Source organism: Meles meles, chromosome 2 (genome assembly GCF_922984935.1).
Source record: "Meles meles chromosome 2, mMelMel3.1 paternal haplotype, whole genome shotgun sequence".
Lineage (NCBI taxonomy): Eukaryota > Metazoa > Chordata > Mammalia > Carnivora > Mustelidae > Meles > Meles meles.
Genome location: NC_060067.1, coordinates 174155448 through 174175734, shown reverse-complemented (window position 1 = coordinate 174175734; position 20287 = coordinate 174155448). Strand labels below are relative to the sequence as shown.

At 33.9% G+C, this 20287-nt stretch overlaps 1 protein-coding gene across 1 annotated transcript in view; it reads left to right on the top strand.

The window, feature by feature from the left end:
• The window catches only part of ADAM2 (ADAM metallopeptidase domain 2), a 137290-nt gene that overhangs the window by 49219 nt on the left and 67784 nt on the right, over positions 1 to 20287 (top strand). Inside the window, exon 11 of the mRNA XM_045998251.1 lies at positions 16209 to 16345. Coding sequence (XP_045854207.1) covers positions 16209 to 16345 — 137 coding nt within the window. The remainder of the gene's footprint in view (positions 1 to 16208; positions 16346 to 20287) is intronic.

The following is a 20287-nucleotide window of genomic DNA, read 5'->3' as shown; positions in this document are numbered from 1 at the left end:
TCATTCTTTAGTGGGATGCTCTTTAACCTCCATATATTTGTGGTCTATCCAAACTTTTCTTATGGTCGACTTCAGGTTTTAATAGCTTTGTGGTCTGAAAATATGCATAGTATGATCTCAACCTTTGTGTACTTGTTGAGGTCTGATTTGTAATCCAGTATATGATCTATTCTGTAGAATGTTCCATGTGCAGCCAAAAAGAACGTGTATTCTGCTGCTTTAGGATGAAGTGTTTTGTATATATCTGTTAAGTCCATCTGGTCTACTGTGTCATTCACAACCATTGTTTCCTTGCGGATTTTCTGTTTAGATGTTGCAAGTGGGATGTTGAAGTCCCCTACTTTATTGTATTATTACCAATCATTTTATTTTTGTTATTAATTGATGTATATATTTAGGTGCTCCCAAGTTGGATGCATAAATATTTACAACTGTTAGAATTTATTGTTAGATAGACCCTTTTATTATGACACAGTGTGCTTCTTCATCTTTTATTACAGTCTGATATAAGTATGGTTACTTAGGATTTCTTTTGACATATTAGTGTGATAGATGGTTCTCCATCTCCTCACTTTAAATCTGCAGGTGACTTTTGATCTAGAGTGACTCTCTTGCAGGTAGCATATAGATGTGTCATTTTTTGTTTTGTTTTGTTTAATCCATTTTGATATCCTATGTCTTTTGATTGGAACATTTAGTCCATTTACATTCAGAGTGATTACTGATAGATATAAATTTAGTGTCATTGTGTTACCTGTAGAGTTGGTGTTCTTGGTGATGTTCTCTGTTCCTTTCTAATCTTCATTGCTTTTGGTCTTTTTTTCCCCCATCCACTGTTGCAGGGATGGTTTAGTGGTCATGAACTCCTTTGGTTTTTGTGTGTCTAGGAAACTCTATGTCTCTCCTTTTATGAAGGGCAGCCTTGCTGGATAAAGTATTGTTGGCTCCATATTTTCTCCATTAAGCACACTGAATATATATACTACTCTCTTCTGACCTGATAAGTTTCTGTCGAGAGATCTTCTGCAGATCTGATTTGCCTTCTCTTGTAGGTTAAGGACTTTTTCCCCCTGCTTTCTGGAATCTTTCCTTGTCTGTGTTTTGTGAATTTGACTAAAATACGTGTTGGGCAGCTTTTCCTGATTTTGATGGGCGTTCTCTGTGTCTTGTATTTCAGTATCTATTTCCTTTCCCAGATTAAGGAAGTTTTCAGCTGTAATTTTCTCAAATAAACCTTCTGCTCCCCCCCCCCCCTTATTATTCTTCTGTGACTTCTATGATATGAATGTTATTATGCTTTCTGGAGTTGCTGATTTCCTTAAGTCTACATTTGTGATCCAGTATTTTTTTTCTCTTTATTTTTTCCATCATTTTATCTTCTATATTACTTATTCATTCTTCTGCTTCTTTCATCCTGTGACCATTACCTTCACTTGCTTTCACGTCTTAGTTATAGCATTTTTAAATTTCAGCCTGACTAGTTTTCAGGTCTTTCATATCTGTGTTGCAGGGACTCCTGGTGTCTCCTATGCTTTTCTCAAGCCCACCTAGTATCCTTAATGATTGTTATTTTAAATCCTGGATCAGGCATATCTGTATGTCTGTTTCAATTAGATCCTATATCTATTTTGATTTGATCCCTGTCTATGACCTTTTCTTGTTCTTTCTTTTGGGATGGATTCCCCCATCTTGGCATTTTGGCTAGGTCCCTCTCTTCTTCTCTGTGTTAGAAAAGCCTGTTATATTTCCTGCTCCTGTAAGTAATGGCTTTATTAAGAAGAGGTCATATACTGTGCAGGTCCTGGCACGTTAGGATGTGTCTCTGGTGTATATTGTGTACACTCTGCTGTTATATTTTGGCTGCTGTTTTCTTCCAGTCAGTCCTCTGCAGAGTTTCTCCTTGCCTGCAGTGGGGAGTGTTTGGACCTTGTCCAGAGTATGGTGAATTTTAACTAGGTGTGCCCTGGCCTGCTTGTTAAAAGAGACCTGATACTATTTCTACTAGAACTTAAGCTTTGTAGAACTTTGTGATCAGTCGATATGGTACATGCTGAGTTTGTGCTACTCATCTGGTATAGGGGTCCTATGATTTTATTCTCTGGCACAATTGCTCTAGAAAGGCAGCCTATGCAGAGTATGGGAGGGTAGGGCTTTGTGTAAGCAGTTTAGGCTGCCACTGTTGGTGCTGTGCTTACTAAGTTAGTTTATGCTGAGGGGAAGAGGAGAAAAATGATGCAAGCCCCTTCCCTCATCCTGAAGAAAATAGTTTTTACTTGTCATTGTCTGGGAAACTCTCCCAGAAGAAGGAACAATCTCCCCTCATGTGTTCCAGGAAGGGCTCAGATCTTTGCCTTCACACTGACTAACTGCACCCTGGCAGCACTGTGGCACCTGCATTCTATCCAAGGGAGACTGGCTAAGTTTTAAAACTCCAAACTTTATGGACCTGGCATGGCATGAACCTATTGGTTCTCTGGTGGAGGATCTTGCCATGCTGGTGTTGATGTGGGTTTGCCTAGAAGGACAGACACACCAAGCACAGGGGGGTTGATTTTGGAATAAAGTGCAACAAAGAGCCAGTGTCCAGGTGAGCAGCCCTCAGCACTTGTCTGTGTACCTATGTTGAAGGGTGGGGAAGGGAATGGCGCCCACCAGTTCTTCTGTCCTTGAAGAAACAATGCCATCTCTCCAGATGCTCTTTATGAAGGGAAACTATCTCCTAGTGGACATCAAGAGATCCTCAGATCTCTTGGTCCACTACTCGGCTCTTTGCTCTCCTCCACAGGAACAATGCAGTACCTACCAGGATCCACACTGATTACAATGCAGACATCGAAAACTCCAATTTTTAAGTTCCACTTGTTGTTAAAGTTCATGAAAATCAGCTCTTCTCATTGTACCATTCAGTGTCTTTGGAGAAGTGTTTTTCTAGTCTAATCTCTTTTGGGGTCCTCTGTCTCTGTCTCTCTCTCTCTCCTCCCTCCCTTTTGTCTCTCTCCCTGACCTAGGTTCCCTCATTGGGACCTTTTTCTCCCCCAAATCACCTCTCCACACCTCCTACCTTCCATTATGTGGCCTCTTCTTTCTCTCTCTAGTTATACAGTTTGTTCTGTCGGTCCGCAGATCAATTTCTTGGATATTCAGAATGACTTCATAGCTATCTGTCTGTGTTTGAAGGAAAAGGCAAGCCTAGGGTCTTCCTACTCCATCTTAGTTCCTCTCTGTACTCTTAAATACTCATAACCCTCCCTAATCTTCCAGAGCTGTGGAATAAAATCTAAGATCTATATCCCTTCATTGCTACTTCTTAAAAGTTTATAGATAAACAACAACCCAGGTGATTTTTGGATGAGTAGAAACATGTAGGAATGATTAGCAGAAGATATGTGATGTCTTACAACTCTTTTTCCTGGGACTCATCCACTTTCTTGTTAGTCACTAATTTACTCTTTCATGAGGACTGACACAAGCTAGTTCTTGGCCTTAAGATTTTTATGCCATTACATATTACTGGACACATTATCTCTTGACCTCAGTTCATGGACTGTGTAGATCCTGAATATTAAATGTCCTCAGAAGAAAACACAGTACACAATACATACTACTTGAAGCAGAACTATCAGTAGTTATAGAAACTTCAAATAAAATAAAGTGTAAGGAATTATAGAAAAGGACTAGTTGGAAGTATTAGGTACAAAAAATATAATTATAATAAATTTCACAAGGTGTTAGATTAAATTAGAATCAGAACCTCTCCCAGGAGACATCAGAAAAGTTATAGGAACAGTAAAAAAAAAAAAAAGAAAAGAAAAAGATTAAGAGAAATGGATTACATAAGTAGAAATGCCAATATCTAGATATTAAAAGTAAAAGAGATTGGAGCACCTGGGTAGTTCAGTTGTTAAGATTCTGACTTCTGATTTCAGCTCATGTCATGACCTCAGTGGTGTGAGATTGAGCCACTGTGGGGCTCTGTGTTCAGCATGGAGTTTGATTGAGATTCTCTTCCTCTGCTCTCTTTTTTCTCTGTCTCCCTCAAATAAATATATAAAATCATTTTTAAAAAGAGTAATGGAGATAATAATTAAAAAATCATAAGAAAACTTTTGAAGGAGAAATGAAAATAAATTTCACCAAATTACAGCCATTATCTGATCAACAAAATCCTAATGCCAGGAAATCCCTTCTGGAGTCTCCACATAATCCCTTATCCTGAGTCATCTGGTAGGAGGGGACAAAACTGAGTTGTCAGATGAAAAAGGCACATAAAATGTCAAAACAGAATAGAAAAAATGCACACTGACAATGAAATGAAAATATCAAATACAAAGAGAAATTTCTTTATCTCTTGAAAAAAGAAAATCATAATAAAAAAGAAGTTCTATAATGGGAAAGATCACATTGAATGCAAAAAAAGATAGTATTCTTAAAATAATAACATAAAAGTACTTTAAAAGCACAAGTAATATCTAAAAAAAAATCGTTCAATATAAGATACAATAAAAACAGTCTTAGGTATATAAGATTTGCCAAATGGATGACTAACATTCAGAATACGTTTGTAGAAATTACTTATAATATGAAAAACTACAAGGATCAGTAAACGAAAAGTGAATAAATATTGCTAAATTTTATTATTGTCTTAAAATGAAAAGAGCTGGAACTGAGCTCTGTGGGGAATGACAGGTATTATATCAATATTAAACCAGAGCACCTTCTATGATGGTGTGGTTAAGAGAGGAATAGAATTGACATGAAAGCATGTTATAGGACTTGTTTTCTTAAGAGAAAGGTATAGATAACGGTAAATTTTAGAAAGAAGTAAGGGCATATGAGATGAATATTGGTCCTAAGAACAGATAGTAAGAACAAAACTATACTATGTAATAATCTAATGAAAGAAATGAAAATACAGCCAAGGAAGAAGAAGCATAAGAACAATAATGCAAAATAAAATAAATAGAATATATAAATAAAATGGTTTAATATATTTTAATATAACAGCAATGGTGTGAATATAAATAGGTTAAACTCACCAACTAAGTGATAAAATCTTTGATAGATTTAAAAATTATTTAAAGGTCAAATATTTCTTTGTAAGATATACTTTGTAGATATACTAGGACTAAGTGAAGGTGAATATAAAAAGATAAAATATATTCAAGTTGAATAAAAAGCAAGTAAATATAAGAAGATAGAATTTATAGAAAATATAGATAACAAATAGGCATAAATTTCATGGTAGGTTTCCATGTAGATATTTTGCATATATTCAATACCACATATATAGGTATTTGACCTTCTTGGCAATATTGGTGAATATTATATTTTAAATATAATATGTGTTTCTGTTATGTTGAAAACATTATACACTGATTCATATATTTCTATATTTATTTGTAGTTTTAGATTTAAATTTTCTGTGTCCAATTTTGTCTTATGTGAATAAGGAAAGTTACATTCTTTTTTCTTTTCTAATACATACATCTTTTAAGGTTTTTTCCTCCTATTGAATTGGCTAGGATCTCAAGAATAATATTCAATTGAAATAGTTGAATTGAACAGTGTTTATTTATTTATTTAAGATTTTATTTATTTATTTGACAGAGTGAGAGACAGCGAGAGAGTGAAAACAAGCGGGGGAAGGGGGGAAGTGTGGTGGGAGAAGCAGGCTTCCCATTTAGCAGGGAGGCTGATGTAGGGCTTGACCCCAGGACCCTGGGACATTAACTTGAGCCAAAGGCAGATGTTTAACAACTGAGATACCCAGGAACCCCGAACTGAACAATGTTTAATTGAATCAATTGTATTCATTCTTGCATCATTCTTGATTTCAAGTGAAAAGCTCATTATTTCACTATTAAGTATTATGTTTGCTCTAGATTATTACAGATACTTTGTAACATAATAAAGATGCTCAGTTTTATTTCTAATTTTCTAAGCTTTTTAAAATGTATTTTATTATTTTAATTCTATCTTTGTTTCTTATAAAATTTTTGTTGAAATATTCTTATCATATAAAGTTAAATTGTCTTTCCAATTTTATAGAAATGATGATGCAGTCCTAACCAAAATCTCAGCAGGCTTTTTTCTTTTTTTTTGGTAAATACTGACAAGCTGGTAAAAAATTTCACATACAAATATTAAAAAGAAAATAGAAAAAAGCAAGTTTAGAAATTGAAGGAAAAGTAGAAGATAAAAACCTCTGAAAAACTATAGTAATTAAGATATTGTAGTGTAAATAAACTGATCAATGTGACAATATGGGAAATCTAAAAATAGACCCAGACATATATAATCAATGATTTTTGACAAATTACCAAGGCAATTCCAGTTTTACAATAAACAAAAGTGAATAATAAAACTAGAATCACATATTCATAAGAAACTTTAAATAAAAATCATTGTTGATGCTAAAATAATTGACGGTGAAACGTTAGGAGTGAAGGAGTAAAGAACAGTTAAGGAAATTAGTATCTAATGAATTTTGGAGAAAATATAGTTAAAAACCAGTGAGCAAATGTGAAAAGATGGAAACAAAGTAATATTTAAGACATATAGAAGGCAGAAAATAATGAAGATAAAACCAGAAACCAATGTAAGACAGACGAATTAGAAGTATTTAAAAAAGAATATTAGGTCTCAAAAATACTAAAAACAAGCATGTATCTCACAAAATTAATTTTATAAAATAGGGTAGAAATACACTAATACAATTATAAAATTAAGAGGAAATACTACAGATGTAGATAATATTAAGATAATAGCGAGTTATAATAAATTGGCAAACATGGACAAATGTAATAGGTTATTGTTAATAGGAATTGTTAATAGGAATTATTAGGAATTGTTAATTGGAATTGGAATTAATAAGAATTGTTAATAGGAATCCATCATTTACTAAACTTATGGAAGAAGAACTAGAAATTCAGAATCATCAAATTATTAAAAGAATTATTTTTAAAATCTCATAAGGAAAATAAAACAATGCTTTTAGGCACTCTTCACAATTTTGAGGGACCTGATTATTTCAATCTCATGCATCTATAGAGAATAGAAAAAGAGAAAATACAAATTTGGAAACCAAAATTACCATAATAATATTAATACCAAAGGAGAATGTTACACAAAATGAAATTAGAGGCTAATTTTTACACAAACATAGAGGAGAGGTAGAAAAATTCATTAAAAATACCAACCAACTGAGCCTAGCAGTTTATAAGAAAATAGACCATGACCAAAAAGACTATTTTATCCAAAGAACATAGGATCATTTAACCTTAGAAAATCTATTGACGGGGTGCCTCGGTGGCTTAGTGGGTTAAAACCTCTGCCTTCAGCTTAGGTCATGATCCCAGTGTCCTGGGATCAAGTCCCGAGGCGGGCTCTCTGCTCCACAGGGAGTCTGCTTCCTCCCTTCTCTCTCTCTCTGCCTGCCTGTCTACTTGTGATCTCTGTCTGTCAAATAAATAAAATTAAAAAAAAAAATCTATTGACATCTCTTAACTAAAAGTAATGTAATATTTCAGTTCATGGCATTTGGTAATAAGAACGAAAGTAGGATAATATAGTTAAAATAATGGGATAAGGAACAAACTATTTTAGCTAGGGTGATAAAAGAAAAACCTTAAGGAGACAATATTTAGGAGGATACATGAAGGATGAGACAGAGACATTTATGGCAAGGTCTAACAAGTCAGAGTGGATCAGAAAGATCATTAAATACAAAGGCCTTGAGATGGAAATGAATGTCATGAACAAGATGGCTAAAAAATATTACGTCAGTCAGAGTCTAATTATATAGGGCCTTATAGATCTTGGTAAATAGTTTTGAATTTTATTCTCTGCAATGAAAAGGCACCGGAAGTTTTTTGGTCAGTGCAAAAATATTTTTCTAGTAGCCTTATATAAAAGAAATTATTCAGTGGTAAGGATTTAAAACAAGGAGACCAGATAGGAGATAATTGCAGATGAATGGTATAAACTGGTGTTTTTTTCTTGGATGTGTGAGTAGATTTTGTTCAGTATATATTATGATAATAGAACATAAAGGGCTTACCAACTAATTGAATACATAACCAGTAGAATGGAAAAATAAATGATTATGCCTCAGATTTGTTTGAAAATCTAGGCAGAGGGACAGGGTCCAGGAGGCATAAGGGAAGTAGAAGGGTAGAAGATGAGTTTAATTTGGAACCTAAACTTGAAAGGGTAGAGTGGTGCTTGTGATGATTAATTTGTATGTTGACTTGCAGAGTTTTTGATGAGATTAATATTTAAATTGGTGAAATCTGGGTGCCTAGGTGGCTCAGAAGGTTAAGCATCTGCCTTTGGCTTGGGTCATAATCTCAGGGTCCTGGGATTGAACCCCGAATTGAGCTCCCTACTCAGCAGGGAGCCTGATTCCCCCTCTCTCTTGGCCTGCCTCTCTGTCTCCTTGTGAACTCTCTTTCTGTCAAACAAATAAATAAAATCTTTAAAAGAATTGGTGAAATTTGAGTAAAATATATTGCCCTCCATAACGTGGGTGGGCCTCATCCAATCAGTTGAGAGCTTGAATAGACCAAAATGATCATCCTCCCCAAGCAGGAGAGAATTCTTCACAGAACTGCCTTCATATTTCATGTGCACCATCATCATCTTTGAGTGTTCAGCCTGCTGGTCTTCAAACTATAATGTAATCATTGGTTCTGCTGGGTATCTAGGCTACTGGCCCACTCTGCAGGTTTTGGACTTGCCAGCTTCCATAATCATGTGAGCCAATTCCTTATAATATATCTTTTCCTCTCTGCTTCTCTCTCCCTATGCTATTGGTTCTCTGTAGAGCCCAGATTAATACAATGGCTAATACTTAAATATAAAAAATATATACTTAAATATTAAAAGATAGATCTATGATAGAGATGATCATGATAAATGTAGATAGATAGATGATGATAGATAGATGATAGATAGATGATAGATAGATAGATAGATAGATGATAGATAGAATATAGTTTTGTGGGACTGATTTCCTTAATTCACAGCTCTCTATCTCCCTGGTACATTTCAGTTATTTGTGGTTGCTTTTTTTAGTATTTTGTCCAGAATCTTCCCATTTCTGTGATTGTATCACCTCTGGAGACCAAGAACTGGAGAAGAGAATATAACTGAACTACCTTATTTGATCCCAAACTCATGAACATAAAACTCTATGAAAGGAAAGGAAAAATCCTCCTCCTTTGGATTTTTGGTTCTGTAATTTCCCCCTTTTGGCCTCTTTGGTGCTGCTAACGCTCCTGAAGAATCATCTGATGGATGGAGCATGAAAGAACAGAAGGAAAAAGAAAAAAGAAATAAATAGGATATACCCACTTTCCCTGAGATTTAAGAGTTTCCTTTTCCACTCTTCAATTCAGAACTACAGAACTTCTCCTGGTTCTCTGTGTGTACTGCAGTGCTCGCTTGCAAATTCAGACTATACGGCTTTTAGGCTGGGAGAGACCAATTCACTGATACTTTGAATTTGGGTGTTCTTTCCCTTTTGAATGCTGATACTTTCAGGCTTGTAAAATCAAATAGTTGTGTCTCTATTCTGTCTCAGTATTATAGCTGAGTTCAGTGGGAGAGATAGACTGACATTTGTTTGTTCCATCTTTCTGGAAATGGAGTCTATACACTGAAATTTAAACAATGAAAATTTATACAATGTAAATACTAAACAAAAGCAATTTTTTGGGTATATTAATAGCAAACAAATTAGTTGTTTTAATTAGATTGGGTTGCCATAACCAAATAACATAGAGTGGGTAGATTAAACAACACAAACTTATTTTCTTCCAATTCTAGAGACTGGAAGCTTGAGATGAGGGTGACAGCAAGGTCAGGTTCTGGTGAGAGCTCTGTCTTGCTTGCTTGCAGGTATCTACCTTTTCTTGTGTTCTCAAATAGTGGGGAGAAGTGGGGAAAGAGAGAAAGAGAAAGAGAGATCATTTTTTTAGGGCCACAGTTTTATCAGATGCCCATATTGAACCTTAATTATTCCTAAATACCCTATCTCCAAATACAGTCACATTGGTCACACTGGGCGCTAAGGTTTCAGCATAGGATGTTGCAAAGGACACAATTCGATCTATAGCAGTAGCCTTTGAGGAAAGATGTGTTATGAGAAATTAACAAACTGAGTGTTTTGAAGGGGAGGGGGTTGGGGAGTTGGGTAAGCCTGGTGATGGGTGTTAAGGAGGGCACAGATTGCATGGAGCACTGGGTGTGGCGCATAAACAGAATCTTGGAACACTGGAAAAATAAAGTGTAAATTAAAAACAAAACAAAGCAAAACAAAAGCAATAAAGAGGACTCTCAAATGATAATCAAAGGAATTGAAAAGAAAAACATAGCAATCATAATGTTGTATACACCTAATTACATTGCTTCAAAATATATTTAGCAAATGTGAAAGAATAAAAGAAAAAAGATATACACAATAATAATTTGGAATGAGGAGAAATTTAACTCAGCAATGCCCTAATTTTCCATTTTGTTGAAACATATTTAAAAGCCTATACCAAAGAGCAGCAGAATATTATTTTAACTGCATTAAAGTATATTTAATATAAAATTTATGCATATTTAATGTATACACTTTGATGGGTTTATCATATGCATGAATCTGTAATACCATCACTTCAAAGGAATAAATATATCCATCACCTACAAAAGATTTCTTCTGTTCCTCTGCTTTTTTAAAATTTACTGAAATAAATAAAATAGTGATAAATAAAACAATATCAATATAAGATGACAGAAATCTTACAAAGAATATTTTCTGACCACTATGGATTAAAATTAGAGCTAAATAAGAGAAAGATCACTTAAAACCTCTAAAGGGTTACAAATAAAACATGAGAAATTAGAACTCATTTTGAACTAAATGACACTAAAAATACACTAATAAACTTTTGGGCTGTCAGAGAAAAACAGAATTGAGAACATTGTAGCTTTTTAAAAATAATTTTTTATTATGTTATGTTAGTTACCATACAGTACATTATTAGTTTTTGATGTAGTATTACATGATTTATTGTTTGTGTATAAAACCCAGTGCTCCATGCAATATATGTCCTTTAATTAAACAAATTAAAATAAAGATGGCTTGAATGTAGATGATGTAAAGCCAATTTCAAAAAACAAGTTAACAGTTACAAGTTAAACAGAAAGACTCTAGAAAGGAGAAAGTAATAAAAACAATATCAGTGAAAAATACAAAATATGTATATCATGGAGAAAATCATCAAATCCAAAAGTAATTTATTTAAAAAGATAAATGAAATTGACAAACCTCAAGCAAAACTAGTATCCTACATCTAAAAGAGCAAATAAATTATCAAAACCTCATTGAGAAAAACAAAAACAAAAACAAAAACAAAAATCCTCATTGAGAATAAAGGTACACAATCACCCAGATCCTACACATATTAAAAATAAAACAAGGCGGATTCTCAACTAACATATGGCAAGGGGCCATAGGAGGGGCTGTTTCTTCGTTTGTGTTATGAATTGAGATTTATGCCAACTATATGTTAGCAAAAGAATTCTGCAATTTATCAGAAGAGTAACACAACATGACCCAAGTAGGAATTATTCCAGGAATGCAAAGTCAATTTTATATTTGAAAATCAATCATAATCTACCATACCAAAAGAAATAATAGGTGCAGAAAAAAACATTTGGTAAAGTTAGAACCTGTTTATGACAAAAAAAGAGAGATAAAACTGTCAACAAACTAGTTATAAAAATTAACACCTTTTAGAAATTTTTGTCCACTCAAAGGTATTAAAGCTAATCACTTATATTTTCTTTTTTTAAAGATTTTATTTATTTTTTTGACAGAGATCACAAGTAGGCAGAGAAGCAGGCAGAGAGAGAGGAGGAAGCAGGCTCCCTGCTGAGCAGAAAGCCCATGCTGGGCTCAATCACAGGACCCTGGGATCATGACCTGAGTGGAAGGCAGAGGCTTTAACCCACTGAGCCCCTCACTTATATTTTCTAATACAAACTTGTTTTTACCTTTCAGTTTAGGTCTATATAAACCATATTAAAATAACTCATTTGGTGTGAGTTAGGGGTCAGGATTATTTATTCACATTAGGTAAGTAGTCACTAAATGACACTTAGTAAACAGACCATTTTTCTTTCACAGAATTAAAGTGGTGCCTTTGTTATATAAATCTGATCATCACATTCCTGGTCTCTTTCTTGATTCTTTTATGGTCATTGGTCTTTCTGTCCTTCCACCAACACCATTGTCTTAATAACTATAGTTTTATATATATTACCTATAATGGTAGTATAAACCCTCCTACTAATTCTTCAGACTAATTTGGGTATCTTAAGTTCTCTGCATTTCTGTTTTAGAATCAGTTTGTCAATTTCAACAGAAAATATTTGGATTTTGATTGGTTTTTTAATTGAATCCTTAGGTCAGTTTGAGGAAGATTGACATTTTAACAATACTGAGTCCTCTTATCCATGAACTGGGTGAACATGTGTGGTATAGTCATATGATGCAAGCAAAAAAAAAGAACTATTGGTACACTGAATAATTGATGGATCTCAAAAACTGTAGGTTGAGCAAAAGAAGGGCATGATGCCATTTTTTAAAAATGAAGCTAAAGTGTTGCTAAAGATAAGCTATATTGTTAAAAATCAGAATTAGAAATTACATTTGGTGGAGAGGTAATGCCTGGAAACTTGCTGGAGAAAGCTTCTTGAGTAGTAAAAACATTCTGTATCTTCTACAGTGTAGTACTTACGCAGGTTTGTGACACATACACACACATCATAAATATGTATGTATATGTGTATGCACATATGATATGTATAAATTGTATATGAATGTATATATGTGTAAATAAATATTCTATATATATGTATGTGTATATTTACATAAAACTGCATCAAGACACTTAAGATTTGTACACTCAGCATGAAAACATTACACAAATTAAAATGTTATCAATAATTTTGAAAAGGCAATACCCAGAAGTGGTTAAAAATATTTTAATTTCAACTATAAAAAAATAAAAAAATCAGATTTTTTCTCTTTTATGTTTCAAATCAATCTACCTATCTAATATCAGAAATTTTAACCCTAATGAGTATAAAAATACAGAATATGGTGCAGTATGAAGCAGCAAAATTCTTCAGGTAAATTGATACGAATTTTAAGTGATTCATTATTTAGGAAGAAACAAAATTTTACCTGCCTTATATATTAAACCTGAAATCATATGTATCCAAATAAATACCTTCAAAATACACAAGGCAAACACTGAAAACTACTAGCCCAAATAAATCATACTTGGATAATTAATTTTTCAGACTAAAATTTAAAAGATTTGAATAATATTAGCAAGCTTTTTCTGAAAGACATATATAGAATCTTGATTTCTAAAATAGGATATCAGAATTTTTTATGAGCATAAGTGTCAGGCATATTTGTAGAATAATCACTTGTTGCACAGTAAAGGAAGTCTCAATTCTTCCTTGTCTACCAACTTCTTTTTCTGGTGATTGGTGCTTAAGAAGTCTTAGTAAATGTCAGTTACTGTTAATATTCTACAACTATTGTCCTAAGCAGGTATTATTTACAAAAAGAAACTTGTCTAGTTAGTTGTAACATTTTTCCTAAAATATTTTTTAAAAATCTAGTGTTAAATATAACTTATTTTTCCCATTATTTTATTTTCAAAACAGAAGTAGTCATAACAATATCCTATAGGAAATTCTCATATTCTAGTCCATACTGTTTTTAAATTTTCATACTAGTCTGTTATGGACTAAATCATGTCCTCCTAAAATCCATATATTGAACCCCAAAGCCCCATGTGACTCTATTTGGAGATTTAACCTTTATGGAGATACTTAAGAGATCATAAAAGTAGATCCCTAATTCAATAGAACTGGCTTTCATAAAGAAAGAGAAAGAGATAGCAGACATACCTATCTGTACATAAACAGAGGAAAAACCAAGTGAGAAAAGAAGAAGGTAGCCAGGGAAGAAGGATCCCACCAGAAACTAATGATGCTGGTACTTTGATCTTGGACTTCTGATCTTCAGAACTATGAAAAAATAATTTTGTTGTTTAAACCATCCCAATCTGTAGTATTTTGTAATGGCACCCTGAGCTGATTAGTAGAAGTAAAGAGTATAAAGAAAGTTCATTTCAAAAACTAAACCATGTATCTGATCTTATCACATACAATGAAAGGAAAAGTCAAAATACATGCGGTAGTAAGAAGATAGAAAATAAAGAAGCAGTTGCATGGGGTGGGGAGAAGAATACTTTCACACAAATAACTAAAGCAGAATTTTTGAATATTGGTTTTTTCATCTTACTAAGCTGTAAAAGATAACAGGGAATGGGACAGACACAGAATAAGAAACAAATGCAAAGATACATTGAATAATGCTAGACCTTTTCTACTTATCCTGCAAAAAGGAAAATTTGTAACTGCAGCAAAAATGTAATATACTATTATTATTTATAATATCCAATTATTTAAATTCTTGAAATTTAGAACTTCAGAATTCTTCATCTTTTCCACTCTTCCTCCCTCTCCCCTTCTCTCTCTGAAAATTAAACTGTGGTAATTTGATAAAGGGACCATTTATCAATGTGTATGCAAGATATAGGAACTTTGCCGTACTTTAGGGCTAGCAATAAAAAATATTTAATTGTCACTCAGACTTGAAAGAAAGGACAATGTCATTTTCCTACAGTCACAGACAGAAGGTAGAGGCTTCCACTCAAGGATTCAGACAGTTACAGGCACCCTGGCAGTGATGGTATTAAACATCCTGCTCTTTTCTTAGTTTGTTAATCTCTTTAGATTAAATCTAGGTTAAAGCAGAGGGTAAAGGAATGCTTTAACATAATCTATTTGGTTTCACTTTCTGGGCTAGACAGCAGGGTGGAATATGCTGCAGGGTTTTTTTTTTTTTTTTTGTATTTAAATTTATTTATTTTTTTCAGCGTAACACTATTCATTGTTTTTGCACAACACCCAGTGCTCCATGCAATACGTGCCCTCCCTATTACCCACCACCTGTTCCCCCAACCTCCCACCCCCGACCCTTCAAAACCCTCAGGTTGTTTTTCAGAGTCCATAGTCTCTTATGGTTCACCTCCCCTTCCATTTTTTTTTTTTATAAACATATAATGTATTTTTATCTCCAGGAGTACAGGTCTGTGAATCACCAGGTTTACACACTTCACAGCACTCACGATAGCACATACCCTCCCCAATGTCCATAACCCTCTCCCCCTCTCCCAACCCCACCTCCCCCCAGCAACCCCCAGTTTGTTTTGTGAGATTAAGAGTCATTTATGGTTTGTCTCCCTCCCAATCCCATCTTGTTTCATTTATTCTTCTCCTATCCCCCTAATCCCCCATGTTGAAAATGCTGCAGGTTTGAGAGGCAAACAGAAGATACCAAAATGTATTCCTAGAAACCAATCTTGAAGTATATTTAACAAAATACTCTTAGATCTACATGAACAGATAGTGTGATTTTTGTATTTTTCTTAAACTGCCTATGTTTTAATATGGTTAAAATGTGCTATAATAAGTATCCTATATTTGCAAAAAGAAAAATTATAAAGTCACTTTAGTTTTAAAAATAAAGTTTAAACAACTGTGGAAAGTCAGCATTTTTAATTTCAGTCATTATTTAGCTTAATTTAATGGGTTAATTTATGATTTTTTTAAATGTATGAAAAATTTACATAAAATATTATCCCCAAATAATTAAATTGTAAATGATTATAACCTGTTAATTTGACACACATATAGTTTGTTTATATGTGTGTATCTAAAGATTTTCTTTTGTAAATGCAAATATGACTATAATAATTCTCATATATAATTAACAAGTTATTGGGACAATATTTTTCTTGCCCTGATGCCACCAAGTGAACCATGCAATTACATCTTGATAAAATTTCAGATCTCCCTTTTTCTATTTTTCTTATATTGGTAATGGTACCTGTAACATGTTAGACCAATATGGTTGGCACACCTGTGGTAAACATATTAGATGCCTCTATTCAATTTTATTGAGTGATTATTTTTAATAATTACATTATTTTCCAAGTAAATTAAGTATCTTCTAAAATTTGAGTGTGGTTTCTTTTTTTGTATGTGTGTGTGTGTGTTTTTTTCCCCAGCACCCCAGAACCATAAGTCTGGAATCGCTTGCAGTTGTTATAGCTCAATTACTAAGCCTTAGTATGGGAATAGCTTATGATGATATTAGCAAATGCCAGTGCTCAGGAACTGTCTGCATAATGAATCCAGAAGCCATGTAAGATGCTTTACTTTTATATTCTTTATATACATAGTTTATGTAAAAATAACTTCAGTGTATTTAGTTTTAAGAAGTCTAGGCTGCCAAAATAATACAGGCTGTGATCCAACAATGCCCAGTCCTACATGTCTACCTCCCTGTCACTTGTAATCTGATACCACACTTGCTTTGTCATATGTGACCTAACTCTACAGTTATCACTAAATCACTTGCCAGATTTTATAATCTAATGATTTCATAAGCTAAATACAGGCTTGTGATCACTCTACAAGAATGATTTTTGTCTGCATGAATCTCTTCCATTTTGCCCTCTCAACCTGAAGTCTTGGCATCGTCTGAATTGGGAGGTGCTGTTTTGCAGCTTTTTCTGTTACTAAAGAAGGCTTTTTTGCAATATCCTCGCCCTGCCTCAAATACCTAGTGAATCTGGTGGAGTATACAATGGTGAGATTTCATAGAATTAGGATCAAATAGAAGATTTAGGGAAACCATCATCCAGTTAGTGATTAGAGCCAGTCTCTTGTGCTTCTGAAGGACATTTCTCACAGCCACTTTCTGCTTCTCATATGTCTTAGAAAATAAAGACCCATTTCCTACAGCAACAAAGTTGATAACATCACATTCTCTCCATTCCTTCACTTCTGCTTCTGGAATTGTTTCGTAAGAATACTTGCACTCAAATCTTTATCTCAGGCTCTGATTTAGCAGTGACTCATATGGAAATAGTTATCTCAGAAGGGGCTATAGAACAGCATTATAAACAATAGACAAATTATGGAAAGAACCCAAATGTCCATCAATGATGAATTGATAAAGAAGAGGATATGTGTGCACATGTGTGTGCATATATGTATATATATAAAGGAATATTACTCAGTCATCAAAACGAATGAAATTTTGCCATTTGCAATAACATGAATGGAGCTAGAGTATATTATGCTAAAAGAAATATGTCAGAGAAAGATAAAAACCATATGATTTGACTCATATGTGAAATTTAAGAGCTAAAACAGATGAACATGGGGGCAAAAGGAAGCAAAGCATAAAACATACTCAACTAGAGAGAACAAACTGAAGGTTGCTGGACAGGAGGTCGATGGGAGGATGGGCTAAATGGGTAATGGGTATTAAGGAGAGCACTCATTGTGTTGAGCAGTGGACATTATATTTAAGTGGTGAGTCACTAAATTTTACTTCTGAAATCAATACACTAGAATTTGAATATTACTGACTAGAATTTGAATATAAATTTGAAACAACAGAAAAAGAAAGGGCTATAGAAAGCAAGCCCTTTTAAAATAATTGTGGACCTAGAGCCAATTCATGATTTGGTGACAACAGGGATGCCTTTAGCAGGAGATGTAGTAGAGAGAGGGCACCGTAGGTCCATGCTGTGATGCAAAATGCTTGTATTTTGGCACTTATGATCATTACAGATAACAATATAAGTAAAGATATTCCTCATAGATTAGGATACTTGTGGAATTTCTGACAAGTATAAGAAATTTGTAGTGCAGGCCCCTAGAGTTCTTTGAAGCTCTTGGTGGGCTATTGCACACTGATAGAGTTGAGCATGCATCCAGGAAATAGTGACTGTGTTACAAAAATTATTTTCATCATAATTTGAGTATTTTCATATCTCTAGAATTATAAGATCAAATGGACCTATTAATCTACCAAATGACAAAAATGACATATATGGTAGCTAACTAAAAACATCAAGTGTAAGTAAATAACAGGGATAACAGAGCTTCATGTCACCTATATCTTTTGCACCAATATTTCTCAATCACTTCACATCAATGGCCACATGGGAGTTCCCTAAACCTGGCTGCAGAGAAAAAAACAAAACAAAACTTAGTTTAATAATACCTCCTTTCAATATTTTAGGTGGAATCTTTTGGGAAAAAAATCACTATTTCATACTATTCTCCAATTAGATTAAGACCATCCCAATGAACATATTTACACACAATACATTTAACTCTCCATCTTGTATGAGAGAGGTGCCACAGGTGGGATCTATATAGCCTCAGCAATGACAAATGAGTTGGGTATTTGGTCAAGGATCTGAATACTGAAAGCTTGTACATTTAGAGACAAGGAAGCATGGGGAAGAAGCATGTGAGTTGATTTAGAGTGGGCACAAAGTATACAGATATTTATATCTATCTTAAGTTCAAGTCCCACAAGAAGTACTCAATGATCAGGTCCACATTTTAAAATTCATGACGGTCAATCAACTTCTTCCCTAGGCAAAACATGTAAAAGGGCCTTAAAATAAAGGTAATCACCTATTCAAAGGGGAAGCCTTCAAACACTTTATTGGAACACCAGCTTCCTAACCATCAAAGGACAATTTCATTAAATATTTTTTAAAATTTTTAATTAATATATAATGTATTATTTGTTTCAGGGTTAAAGGTCTGTTTACCCCTGATTTTACAAAAATCATCACTTTTACACAATTCACAGCACCCACCATAACACATACCTTCCCCAATGTCCATAACCCAGCCACCCTATCCCTCCCCCCACCCTACCCCCCTCTAGCAACCCTCAGTTTGTTTTCTGAGATTAAGAGTCTCTTATGGTTTGTCTCCCTCCTTGTTTCATTTTTCCCTCTTTTCCCCTCATGATCCCCCCACCCTGCCTTTCAAATTCCTTATACTAGAGAGATCATATGATAATTGTCTTTCTCTGACTTATTTCACTTAGCCTAATACCCTCTACTTCCATCTATGTTGTGGCAAATGGCAAGATTTGTTTTTTTTGAAGGATGCATACTATTCCATTGTATATATATATACCCACATCTTCTTTATCATTCATCTGTTGATAGGATCTAGGTTCTTTCCATAGTTTTTCTATAGTGGACATTGCTGCTATAAATATTCAGGTGCATGTGCCCCTTTGGATCACTACATTTGTATCTTAGGGTAAATACCCAGTAGTGCAACAGAACTACCCTACAATCCATTAAATATTCTGTACTTCTCTGTGGTCCCAGCAGAATGGAGTGACAATTGTCATCTCAATAAAAAACACTTATGTTGGGGCGCCTGAGTGGCTCAGTGGGTTAAAGTCTCTGCCTTCGGCCCAGGTCATGATCCCAGGGTCCTGGGATTGAGCCCCGCATTGGGCTCTCTGCTCAGCGGGGAGCCTGCTTCCTCCTCTCTCTCTGCCTGCTTCTCTGCGATCTCTGTCTGTCAAATAAATAAATAAAATCTTAAAAAAAAACACTTATGTTGACTTTTCCTCATTCTCTCTTTTTCTATTCCTACTTCTTTAATCCTATTTCCTAGTATCATGTCCCAAATAAATGTCCTACAATCAAGGTCATTCCTTTTGATTTTGTTTTTAATCTAAGTAAAGACAGACGATGGTGTATGTACCTCATATTAATAATGTTGAACACTGCCTGTTAAATATTGATTTATCTTTGACCAAATTATAGGTTTTATAATAATGATATGTTACCTGTAATATTGATTACAATGATTATAAGGGTTACGATGGTGAGGAAACAACAGGAAGACTAGAAGATCTGAATATTAATAGCTCTATGGACCCTCGACCTCCTCCTCAATATTGTCAAAGTATTCTTTGTTCAATTTTGAAAGAGTTTATTTTGTTGAGATACCTAAATTATTCTCATCATGGTTAGAAATTTTCAAAGTACAGTGTTTCCACAATTTTTTTCTTTGGGGAAATTATTAGGTGTAAGTAGATTAGCATATATTATTCTTTCTAATTGTACCTCTTTATATATAAGACTATAAAATTTCCAATTGTTTGTAGCAAGTATATAGAAAATTTCATGGAACTTGTTTCCTACAGTTTTGCTAAATTAACTTAAGTTCTGGAATTTTAAGTTAGCGTTATTAGAACTTTATACATATGCAATCACATAATAGATATACAGTTTTACATTTTTTT